Source organism: Penaeus monodon, chromosome 8 (assembly GCF_015228065.2).
Source record: "Penaeus monodon isolate SGIC_2016 chromosome 8, NSTDA_Pmon_1, whole genome shotgun sequence".
NCBI lineage: Eukaryota > Metazoa > Arthropoda > Malacostraca > Decapoda > Penaeidae > Penaeus > Penaeus monodon.
Window position 1 is genome coordinate 12,807,298 of NC_051393.1, and position 13,229 is coordinate 12,820,526.

Consider the following 13,229-nt stretch of genomic DNA (forward strand, 5'->3'; position numbering starts at 1 on the left):
ATTATTATTATTATTATTACTATTGTTGTAGTTGTTGTGTTGTAAGTTCTATTGTTGTTATTGTTATTGTTATTGTTATTATTATTATTTTCATTGACATCATTTTTATTATTGCAATCATCATTCTTATTCTTATCCCATTCTTATTATTATTCTTGTCATCACCATTACTGACGCACATCTGTAGTTTTATACGATGAAAAAGGAGAGGAAGAATATAACATAACAAATAATTTCACCACATTATCGATTACATATGATTAGTACATTTGTGTGAATTAGCTACCACTTCTAAAGAAAGTTAAATAACACTGATGCAACACTGTTATATAACACCGTGTCCTCGGTCTAAGGAAATGCAACATCTGCCGTGTGGAAATGCTGTATCACTGTATCCAGGAAGCGATTGTATAACTGATTGTATAACTGAAGATATATTTAAAGGACTGACCTAAGGGCATGTGAGGTGAGGAAGGTTCATATAACCATCAAACACTTACTGGTTCGCTGTAGTGTAAGAAGGTGTAAGAAAGTGTGTGGAAAGAGTGGTAAGCGAGACGTAAGCGTGGATTCAGTGGGTATGTTGTTGTATGTGGGAAACTTGGGGTATGTGTTATGGATGTGGTTGATGTGCGTTTCAATGATTTTTTTGATGGTAATGATGGGATAGATAGTGATTTGAATGTTTCTTTTTGAGTGTTAGTTTTTTCAGTGACTTGAATGTTATTTGTTTGTTATATTTTGAGTGTTCTGTTTTTTGGGGGCAGGGAAATAATGTGTATTGAGTTGTTTTGAGGTGTGTTCTTCAGAAACCTTTAGAATTTCTTGCTTTTCATAAAGGAAATGATGTTTATCTGAAACTAGATTTGCTTAATATTGTAACAACGCAATAGATAGTAAAGTTGTTCTTATAATTTTGGATTTGTTCTTTTTCTTTCATTTATTTCATAGTAAAGTTTATCTAATAAGGACTTGTATATGTTTTGAAGTGTATATTAATACTTGCACAATTCAAGTTTTACATTTTGATAAACTTCTTTACAGGCAAATTAAACTTAGTAGTATGCTCTTTGTACTTAATGTTTTTTGGATTTAGCAATAATCAGGGTTCATGATTAGGTAGGATTTTTTTTTTTTTTTCAGTTTCTCCATTCAATATTATCTATATCTTGTATAATATTTTCAGTTGCAATGACTTCCTGCGCAATGATGAAGATGACTGGATTCCTGCTAGGGGCATCTTTTGGCCTTAGCATGGCCTACCACATTTCTTCATATACGTGAGTCCAGGCAACTGAAAGTGAATGAGATTTATTCCTTATTAGTGAGATGTTTTCAATATGAATTATAAATAGGTATCTACTGTTTCAATAACTTGCTGAAAACATGACATAACATGGTTGGAAAAGGGGGCAAGTGTGTTCTTAACATTTTGCATAATTTTAAAACATACAGTAACAGGTTCTATATTAAATGCCAGATTATACAGATTGCCTATTATTATTATTATATAGGGCTGCCATAATGCAGTGGTAATCCATGTAACTGGGAACCCGTAGGGTCTCAGAGCTAAGGCAGTACTCATGAGGACTAAGCACGTAAAACCTATTGATAGTCACATCTATAAGTATTGGTTGAAAGCTTGCCTTGAATATATATATTTTCTATGTATATATTTATATGATTGATTGAATTTTATTTATTTATTTATTTATTTTTATGTTATGGCAAGTCACTGATAACTTTTGAACTTTCAGTGTTACTGCAGATGGTCCAAAGATGATGTATGATTTCCGTACCATGCAATCTTTGGACAACTGGAAAGAATCTTCAGACACTGTCAGGGAACCAGGAATGTCAAAAGCTGTTTTTACTTTGCAGGTAAAGTTATTTTCTTTATTGTTTTGTATCTTTCAAATAATTACACACATTTGCTGGACCAATAGTTACTGAATTGCAAAACTTCAAATCCACTTATATAGATATAAATGCATCCATCTTTGCCATAATAGGCTTAACTTAAAGTAATACTGCAATAGTTTCTATGCAAGAGTTTTATGTTCTCAAGAACAGGTATGTCACTCAGTTAGATTCAAGAACAGGTATGTCACTCAATTAGAACATGGACATAAAAGACATTATCACTTGCACTAGCTTAAATTAGGCTTTATCTATGCTATATTATTAACATCATGCAAACTGGTATCTTTGCAGAAATCAAAGTTATTTCAGCGAGCTGTGTTTTTCTCCATGCTCAATCCTCAGCCGAATGGAGCTGGCTTTGCAGGGACTTACACAAATGATGGGTGGAATTTAAGCAATCATTCAGCTCTTGAAATGAAAGTTCGTGGTCAAGGAGATAACTACATCTACAAAGTGAACTTCCAACATAAAGGACAAGAACCCAGTGTATACCCTTCTTATGAAATTTTCTTCACAGTAAGTTGGATTTTGTTTTGTTAAACTGAAGTTGTAAAATTAAGCATATCGTAATCTGTATGTACTATGTTTTGTTACCAAAAGCGACAGCATGGCATGTACATACATGCCATGCCCAGTTTATTTGTTAATTGTTTTTTACACATAGATGGCTCCACTTGTACTAAGTCACCAGTAAGCCAATTATGATTAGTACTTGTCTCATCTGTTTACCCTTTTCATTAATTTTTGAAAATATTTTATGTTATCTTGTATTGTTGCTACTATTGTCTATAACATTATAGTAATTACGATATCTATAATAAAAACAACACCATTGATATCAATAGCATTAGTTAAAAAAAAATTCAAGGAAAGGTAAAATCAGGTAAGGTCACATGGTCTACTATTGACTCCTTTGTGGCTAAGCACTTGCAGAGCTGTGTGCATAGACATTTCACAAAATAATTCTAAAATGAGCACATTCATTTCCCAGGTAACATTGGGTAACCTAACACAAAATAACATGAAAGTAAAAAGACAGAATTTTTTTGTAATACAAAAATATCTTTCAGGCTCCAGAGAACAAGTGGACCATTATCTCTCTGCCGTTTAGTGAGTTTAAGCCATACTACCGTGGGGCTCTTGTTCCTGACGCAGAACCTCTTGACACATCGGATATAACGAGAACTACCATTCAGATTCCTGGTGGCGTTTATAGCGACTTTAAACAGAGAGGAACAAGCTCACTGGAGATTGATTATATTCAGGCTGTTTGAAAATGCTGAGTTGACAATTGATTATCCATAAGTTATGAGAGATAATTTATTGTTTAGAGGAAGTGATAGATTTTTTTTTTTTTTTTATGAAAATGAAAGTTCAGGCTTTGATGTTATCTTATTATTTTTCCTAACATTTTTATGTACAAATGATAGTGTAAAGGGTGAACTAATTTCTCTTGTGTTGTTATAGCAAAATTAATACTGTACATGTTTTTGGTTGTGAAAATTACTCTTATACTGGATTACTATACAAAGAATTTAATATTCCCCCTATGTAACTAATGCTCATCTGTTTATTATGATAATAATAGTAATAATAATGATAATGATACAGATAATAAGATGATTCAAACCTCTGAAAAACAGCAAGTCATATCTGTGTATGATTTCCCCCAGGTATGTAATTATTACTGAAGGTTGATATATGTGTACATGTAGGAGATGAAAGCTGAATAAATATTTCTAAAGATATATATTTTTATTGAATAATGATAATTATCTACCTCTATACTTATCTGTCTGTAAACTGCTATAGTTTGTAGATTTCACTGCATATTAAACAAATCTAGTTTGCTTTACATAAATTAAATATAATACAAAATATGTGTTCTTATTTTTCTATTTATTTTAAATTACTTTTGATAACCTGGTTGCTGAGAGCATTTAGTGAATAATAATTTGCAGAAAGAAAAATCCAACTTCACAAGAGGATGAATATTTGTAACCTGAGGTTATGCAGTCACAAAAGGACACAATGCAAAAAGAATTAAGTAACACTGAAAAAAAATGTAATTTTTTTTCTTACATATCTTAAGCATACCCCAAAGACAGTCATTGTTTTTAAAGGTTAATAAAGAGCATTCTTCCAATGAAATCAAAACAGAAAAACAGAAGCTGTACTCATTAGTGATAATTATAATATAACAGTATCTTTTTATCAGCAAGCCAACTTATTATAAACTAAAATAGATATATAAGGATCTCATATATGTTATGTTTGCATTGCATTCTATTGAGAAAAGCACACAGTAACATCGGCATCCATACAATTTTCAAAAATTGCATAAACTACTTTTGTGGTGAGTAGCAATACAGTACACTTCAGATAGATATATCAACTCTCTCTCTCTCTCTCTCTCTCTCTCTTTCTCTCTCTCTCTTTCTCTCTCTCTCTTTCTCTCTCTCTCTTTCTCTCTCTCTCTTTCTCTCTTTCTCTCTTTCTCTCTCTCTCTCTCTCTCTCTCCCCTCCCTCCCCCTCTCTCCCTCCCTCTCCCTTCTCCCTCTCTCCCTTTCTCTCTCCCTCCCTCTCCCTTTCCCTCTCCCTCTCCCTCTCATTTATGATTATTACATACTATAATTTTTATTTATGCTGTTATTTCTCTTGTACAAGTGATTTTATAATTTGTGTTATCAGTCTTGTGTTAGGTGATTAATGCATTTAGGTTATTTCTGAATCATCACTGGAAAATCTGGACTACTTCTTGAATCCATATGTTTTTTAAGCTGTAGCAATCATGAACAATAAGGTTTAACAAGTGTAACCCTTATAGTTTCTAGGGAATTCCTGTATGTATTTATATAGATGCAGTCACATACACACACACTCATAGCACTTTTTTTTTTTTTTTTTATCATTATACACTTATTTCATCTCTTTTCTTACTTACTTAATCACACATACCACATACCAGCCTTATGTACAGTAAAATTGAAAGTTGTGATTGATTCATGCTTTGTATTTTCAGATACAGTAAAAAAAAAAAAAAAAAGAAATGTGGCAGCGGCCAGCTCTTGCACTTCTCTATTTGGCGATAGTTGTCGTTGTGACATGGATGGTGGAAATGGTGTTTTGGTGGGATGCTGGATACACATCATACCAGGTAATTCAGATGCGTTTAACTTTCTCAGTTCAGAAGAAAAGTGATTTTCCTTAGGTATTTATGTTTACTCTTCAGCAGGAAGTATGTATTGTTAAAGGTTATATTAATTAGTCATTGAATGTCAGTAAAGAAAATGTACAATATAGCTCTACCTTTATAATTGTACTCGATAATAGTATGCAGAATTTTTGTGTGTGTGTGTGTGTGTGTGTGTGTGTGTGTGTGTGTGTGTGTGTGTGTGTGTGTGTGTGTGTTTGTGCTTGGTAATGATAATTTCTTTTATTATAAGACAGTATATGTTTTGCAGATTGTAAATCCACTAAGAAATTTATCAGTATCACAGTTACGCAGTCTGCTTGAAATTCGAGGCATCCAGCACACAGCACTCTTAGAGAAATCAGAAATTGTAAACCTTCTGCAACAGTCAGGTACGAATTTTCCTTCTCAATCTATAGCAATTCTTTTCTCCAGAAATCCACCATCATCATCAAGTTGAACACATTTTTCAAATGTAAAAAAAAAAATCATTTAAAATTTATGTAATTGTGCAAATGATACTCAAAATAGGTATCATCGTGAAGAATGTGCAGCTCTGGCATTCATTTTGCACAACTCAGGGTTCTGATTGATGATTGCAATGCAGTTCGAAGTCTGATGTGTGATATATTTATAAAAGAAAGAAATAATCACACATTAGAAACTGAGGCATACTTTTCTTTTTTTTTGGGGGGGGTTGAATTTTTTTCTTTCTTTCTTTCTTTTCTTCTTTTTTCTTTTCTTTTCTTTTCTTCCCATTATTATTATAACTAGATTTTAGGGGTTACAGGTCTTAGTGTTTTTAATGCATGTCTCAAATGGGTTTTCTTAATAGGTAAATTCCATGAGAAAGTAGTGTTTGGATATAGCAAGTATTTATCATAAAGTGAAAAGTGTTTTTATGTTGTTGTTTTCCTTAACAGGCCCGGTCCAGTATGGAGAACTTTTAGAGAAAAAAGAGGATACTAAGAAACAGGCTCCAATAGAGTTATCAGGGAAAGATGACTATCATGAACAAGTTAGTATAATTCTACTCAAAAGTTGTTTTTTGGCATTTCTAAAATTTCACACACACACACACACACACACACACACACACTCACACTCACACACTCAGATATTCTCTTATTTGTTCACTCATCTCTTTTCTTGTTGTAGGTTTATGAAGAGAATGAGTCTTTATGGCTTGTTGAGGTAGTTCCTGGAGAGGGTCAGTACACAGGCCACCCTCTTCTGGATGACCGTTCTTGGCGTATCCTGGCACCCAAGCTGCAGGCTCTCCAGATCAGCAGTGCCGTCATCAGCTGCCAGTTTGATCGTAGGTGAGTATGAATATTGCTGTTTTGTTATGTTTAGATTTATACAGTTAATATATTCAGGAGAAAGTATGATCATTTTCACTTATGATACATTGCTTTTTTCAGTTTTTTTTTTCTATAGTTACTTGCTGTTATTTAGCTTTTAAACAACTGTAACATAAGAAGTTTTCATCAGTAATGTTATGAAAACTTTATATGTGTCTGAAGCAATACAAATCAATTTTGAAAGACAGGTGATAGGGTAGATGCAAACAACAACCTGTAAGCAGTTTAAAGTATACAAGATGACCCACAAAATTTGTACTGACAAAATAGTATGTGAAACTTTGTATATTATATGAACTATTATTGCTCTTTCTTTTAGATTCTGTGCACGGCAAGGCTGGAGTCACTGTAAAAGGCTATCATCCTTAGTACAATGGTGAACAGAGGGTAGTTATACTTTTTTAACGGCTTGACTCTTTATTTCGGGAATTGATACCACGCAAAATAAAACACACAAACATGTATAGTTATAATCGGGCCGCGTGGAGGTCACGGTCAGCTGCCCGGAGAGAGGGGGGGAGCTGACCCTTAGTGGGGTTGGTAGCTTAGCACGAACTCCCGGTCAAACGAGGTCGATATAAAAATGTGACCTCCGCCCTCGCTGAGCGGGGGTTTTCTTATTTGGGACATTTGGATCCCGTGGAAAACAGCCACGGGGTCCACTGGTAACCGAAATAGAATTATCCACATCCTGTAACAAAAATAGAATTACCACATATTATATTGCTCGGCCACCTACTCGCGCCTCGCCCTCGAGCGCCTTCAAGGGGGGACCAAACTTGGCTGGTCGTCTCGTTCTCGTGCGTTGTCCTGGTTAAACTTCGTCGCTGCTCGCCATGTTGTCCTCATCCTCCTGGCCCCTGGTGTAATCTGCTCGTTCTCGATGTTCCAACGTCCTCGAAAGTCTCGCACAGGTCCCCCTTTGACTTCAGATTCGTCCTGACCTCCTCTTTATCCTGCCCAGCCTAACTCGGTGGCGTCCTCGTCCACAACGTCTCCCCAGATCTCGTCCAGGTCCTTCTCGCGTCCACACGTCCTCGTAATCTTCATCCGGATCTACGGCGTCGGGGCAGGGCGGCATCTCGGGGCGGCTGATATCTGCGTTACGAGCTCCTGGAGTTGCCCGGGATTCTGCAGGCGTCCGCCAGGCCAGCATTCTGGGGACTGTACCGGAAAAAGTGCTGGTTCGCTGGATCTACGGGGAGTCTGGCAGGCAACGCCCGTCCACTACACTGGACGGCTTAACCATTTTCTGACGAAAATCCTGGTCTGTGGGCCTATGGCGATCTTCGATGACGTCCTTCTCACAGCATCCTAAGGGGTCCTCCTTCGGTGCCGTGTGGGTCCAAACTGCAACATAAAGTCGGGAGCCAGATCATACACGTAAGGGCCAGAGTAAGAGAAAAAAAAGGCAACAGAGAAGATGGGGTGGTAATTACCACTAGCCAGTTATTCAAACAATTTACGGTTTTTATTTTGGGTTTTTTTAATTTAAATTTCGTCTTTTTTTCATTTTGTTTTTATTTTCACAAAGGTAAAGAAGAAAATAGAAGGGGGAGATGTCAGTAGCGGTCCGCATAGACCTATTTGAACTACCAACCTCTCTGATAGATATGGAGAGTAGATAAGGAAACGACATCGGCGATCCGCGAAGATCTATTTGAACCATAGTCGTCACAAAAGATAAGAAATAGATGTAACTTGTACTTTATGTATGAACCACTCGTCACAACAGACAAATTGCGGGCTAAAGAGATAAATCTTTACGGCCGGCACTAAAACAATGAAAAGGGTCAGTGTCTTTTTTCCTGTGGTGTGAGTGAGCTGAATGTGTGTGTATATGCGTGTGTAGTGACACTATCGTTTTAAAGAGAGGGAAGCGAGAGTGACCTCACACAGAGAATGAATCAAAACACGAATATTAGCGTTCACTATCATAAACTGAAGTTAATTACATGCTAGCTATTTAAGATTATTTCACTACCACATTGAATTCAACATATAAGATATGCGACAGAATGTACGCATGAATGAATGGTGACATGAAAAATATTCGCCAATTTTTATCAAGCAAAACTTCTCGGGGTCAGAAATCTGAACTGCCGAGGTACATGTTTTAGCTTTGCACATCAACTTCAATAAAACTCAATAACGGGGGATCCTATACCCAAATGCCGTATATGACTGAAGCGACTCGAGCCAGGAATATAATATCCTGCTCTCTTCTGCGTATCTGTAATGGGCGCTCGCAAAATTCCCGAAGGATATATAATTTTCACAAATCACACAACGCTTGGGGGGGACCCAAAACATGCAAGCGACTTGAGGAGGGTGAGAAGGGGGTGATTAATAGGCGAATAATGATTCTAGCTTAAACCCTAGTCCTACATTAATTAACGGACATAACCGCGGGTCACACTGACTCAAAAGGTGCCGAACGAATAACTTTATTGCACCTACTTTCGAACGACGGAGCGCAGATCTATTAGGCGTTTACGCAACCCCGGGTAATATCGGGCAATCCTTTTCACTATGATAAGGGGGAAGATCCTACGCTATATCCAAATAATACAATTTTGTTACCTGCTTCGCTCTAGCGCCGATAGAACGTGTCACCAAAAAGCAATGTAACAATGATATGTTTGCTTCCAAATTAGAGGGAACCAAGTGGTCATCTGACCCTACCCACGCCGCCACCCACCGCGACCCACCGCGAGGGTTAGGAACGAGATAAAATTAAATGGTATTCGTGATAAGATAAAATCACGAATGCGTTAAATTCGTTGCAGATGAAACAATATAAATCTCTAAAAACGAGAGAAAACAATTAATACTTTACTAACGACGTATTCTGTTTATTGATCACATACTCGATCGCACGGAAATGTGATCTGAGGTAAGAATAGTTGAGAACGTGCCTTTGCTGTCATTAGCACCTTTTAACCCAACAAAAACAACGGCTTAACACATGTATGGGAGAAGGAAGGGAAAAGAATAGAAAGGGCCCAAACGTGTACTTACGTGGTTTTTTTTTTTTTTTTTTAGCCATGTCCCCTTTAAGCGGTCGAGCGGATTTTTCGGAGATTTGCGTTCATGCTGCGAGCCGGAAGGACGCAGCGCCACCCTGCCACCAGATTGTAAAAGGCTATGCGTACTCTAGTACAGTGGCTGACAGGACGCAAACACACGTAAAGGGGTGAACCACGCTACGACGCGCTACGACTTGTCCCAAAGGGTCAAAAGCGCCGCGTGGAGGACACGGTGTCGGGGGAGCCCGACCGGAGGGAGGCAAGGGCGAGCTGACCTTAGCGCGCTAGTAGCTGGCTACGTACTCCCGGTCAAACGTGGTCAGATATAAAATTGACCTCCGCCCTCGCTGAGCGGTGGTTTTTATTTGGGACATTTGATCCACGTGGGAAAAAAGCCACGTGTCCACTGGTAACCGAAATAGAATTATCCACATCCTGTAACAGAAATAGAATTATCCACATATATAGTTTACCCACAACTGGTACTGGTGCTACCACCAAGGAAACAGGGGAAAAATGCAGAGTAGTTGGATCAATGGCCAGACAGCAGGAAGAGAGCACATTGTTTTAGCATCAACAACACATCTCACTGCTGCTTCAGTTCTTTCATGGCTTCATAGCCAAATACGTCAAGAATTCAAGTTGTTAATTTGCTTGACACAGCTTGAAGAAATTTTGTTAAATACCACAGCTGTCAGTAAAGAAAAGGTAATGCAGAAAAGTTTGAGGTTTATCATGCGCTTTACCCCTTCACTGTGACTAGTATTGAAACCCTTATTTTTGGTAAAGTAGGCCCGGCTAGCATTTTGCCTTTTGTTCATTAAGTATATTTAAAAGCTTTGAGAGTAAATATAAGTATTGACTTTTGTATTCACTACCTTAGACACAAGGCCTTTATAAACTTGTTTCATCTAAATTATTACTGTTATGACAGAAGATAAACAAGTTTTGACCAGTGTAGAAAAAAAAAGTAGAAACTAATACTTTGCTTTCTCTTTTTACCAGTCTTCCCTTCTCCACTTGATATGTGAGATAATAAGGCCTATTACTTTTTGTTGATTTTTATCAATACATGTAAAAAATGGAATTACTACTTTCTCCAACCTCTTTTTCCATTTTAGCTATTAATGTTTGCTCTGTTTCAAAAGATTGGGGTCTAAAGATTGTTTATTTTATTGACAGATTCCACGTGTGGTTTATATCTCTGAGTTGTTGAACCCACCATTATTGATAGCAACTCTTGGTCTCCGACTGTCAACTCGAATTAAGCTTGCATCTTTCACTGTCAGTATGAAGAAAAGGAACAAGTAAGTGTTTTTCTTTCTTTTCTTCTTTGTGCATCTATCATTTTCTTGGGTGTAGGAAATTAGATTTTGGCAAAGATCTATACTGGAAGAATAGAAATATGGAATTTGTGTTCATATAGTAGAATATCTCTCCTTTTCCATGAAACTTTTATAGCAGAACCCATTTTACATTTTGCTTTGTTTAGCCAATGAAGATGGAGAGTATGAAAAACTGTAATACCTTATTTTGATTGGTTAAGCTGATATGACATCTGTCAGGTCTCTACACCTTCACCGTCTCTCCTCTCTTTATTTATTTACTTACCTACAGTAATTATTATTTGATTCTCTCATATTTTCCAGGTTTCCCAGTTGCTTAAAAGGACAGGTCTGACTGGAATACCAAATATAGCTGTTGTCACAGCAGGAGTAACTTCTTATGGCAAGCAGAAGGGAGAGTCGCTCACAAACACTGCCCTTGATTCCTACATGTGTACTCTACAGCCTCAAATGAATGATGTCTTTTTAGTATCACTTGTGCTGGCCAATGCCTTAGCAGTTGCTGATATATTTAATGTGTTTGATGTCCGGGTGAGAGCATGGAAACATGCCTTTTCGCACTCTGATACAAATGCTTGTATACAACATATTTGTTTTTGTTGTTTGGCTTGCTTTTACTGCAATTCTCAAGTTTCCATTAGCTAATATTTTTCTTGAATCTGGGTTATGGTTGATCTTCTATTTAAACTCTACTTGGCTTTTTGCTCAGCTAAGATACCATTGGCTTATGATCGCAAGGCATCCCATCATATTTTGGATGTCAGTGCACAATTTTGGCATCATCGTCATCTTGAGGAGGGTCATCTCAAGAAGGGAAAGTGAACCAGCTGATATGGATTCCAATTGGTGGTCAATATTCTCAATGGATTCCTATTTGGTTGACGTTCTTTTCCGTCCCTGGCATCACTGTCTCGCCCAAGGCCATCTCAGGATTTAGGTCTGGAGGAGGGATGGAGCTCCTCATAGAGCGATTAGCCACACCAGACTTGTGGCTACATCCTGTTATACCAAATGGTTTTTATGAAGGATTTGCCAACATGGAGGTATGATGGGTGGGGCAACGGGAAGACCTAAAATCAGAAAGTGAAACGGATATTGATAGCGTCAGTGATAATGAAAATGACATTCTGCTAGACATACATGCCTGTTGTCAAGATGAAAATTGTAGGCTATGTGAGCTTTGGACTACAGTGAAGGAAATATATGTCTGTCATCGATGTGCAATCTTGAAAAGGACAATTGGAGAGGCAGTACTTGAGGTACAGAAAAATCAGTGACAGCTGTCTTCAAAACATTACATATGAAAAGTTATTAAAAGTTGTGAAATTGTTCAAAAACAAGAAACAAAATGCAGCACTCAATTCCAACAGGGGATTCTTAAAGGATGTATGGCGCTTTCACCCAATTCTGACAAAATTAAAATGGACAGCACATCTAGCATAGAAATCGGGAGTGCAATACCCTAAAGATACCGATGGTCACATTTTTGTGTCCCCTTCCTGTGGCACAACTCCCACCACTCTTGCTTACGAGTGTTTTAAAAAAAACCCATTGTCCAACCGCCGTTGGCCCCAAAATAAAAAAAAACCAGCTAATACTCGCTGAGCATGGGAAAAAACAGCAAATAAAGTGTGATCTGATGGATATCTTTGGGAAAATTTTATAGTTAATTATAAGGGTGATATTATTCTAGACATACATGAATTGCATTTAAAAAACCGCATGAATTTAAAATACATTTTTGGGTTTTCAGGGCCCGGGGTTTCCATTAAATTTGTTTCTTACAGTTTTTTTCATGTTTCGGGAAGACCCCACATTTATCCCAAAAAAACATGTATTGATTAAATTTTTTTTTGATTTTTTTTTCGAAACAAAAAAATCTCAAAAAAAAAATAATTTTAATGATGATAATGTAATAAAATGATGATGATAATATTTAGCCTCGGGGAAAAATTTTGAGCGAAATGAAATGTGATTCTTTATTTTTCCTTTCCCTTTTTTTCTTTTTCTTTTTTTTTCAGGTCATGAAAAGGCTGCATTTTTTTCAATTTTTCTTATTTCTGAAAATTAGGGAATTGAAAGGGAAAAAGGAAACATAGAGATATAAAATTATTATGTTATAAAATAAAAAAAAGTTTTTTTTTCTGTGATATAGCAGACATTATTAATTATTAAAACATGAAAAATTGAAAAATTCCAAAATGGAATTTATAGAGGGAAAAGATTTTTTTTTTTTTTTTTGACTAATCGTTCTGGGAATTTTTTTTTTATTCCAAAATATGTGGGATTTTAAATATGTGTATATGAATTGGGAATGGTAAAATGCTGCTTGAAGAAAAACCCAGGGGTTTTTTTGGAAAAACCGGCTTTCTTG

The 13,229-nt window shown here is 36.6% G+C and overlaps 1 protein-coding gene and 1 pseudogene across 1 annotated transcript in view; both read left to right on the forward strand.

The window, feature by feature from the left end:
• Positions 1–3,669, forward strand: part of LOC119575875 (uncharacterized protein C9E9.15-like) — a 6,674-nt gene extending 3,005 nt beyond the window's left edge. The window contains exons 2-6 of the mRNA XM_037923413.1: positions 445–578; positions 1,187–1,280; positions 1,758–1,881; positions 2,215–2,439; positions 2,994–3,669. Of these exons, the coding sequence (XP_037779341.1) occupies positions 445–578; positions 1,187–1,280; positions 1,758–1,881; positions 2,215–2,439; positions 2,994–3,197 (781 nt within the window). The 3' untranslated portion in view covers positions 3,198–3,669. The remainder of the gene's footprint in view (positions 1–444; positions 579–1,186; positions 1,281–1,757; positions 1,882–2,214; positions 2,440–2,993) is intronic.
• A 1,232-nt stretch (positions 3,670–4,901) lies between these two features.
• LOC119575876 lies at positions 4,902–12,298 on the forward strand (annotated as a pseudogene).
• Positions 12,299–13,229: the final 931 nt, after the last annotated feature.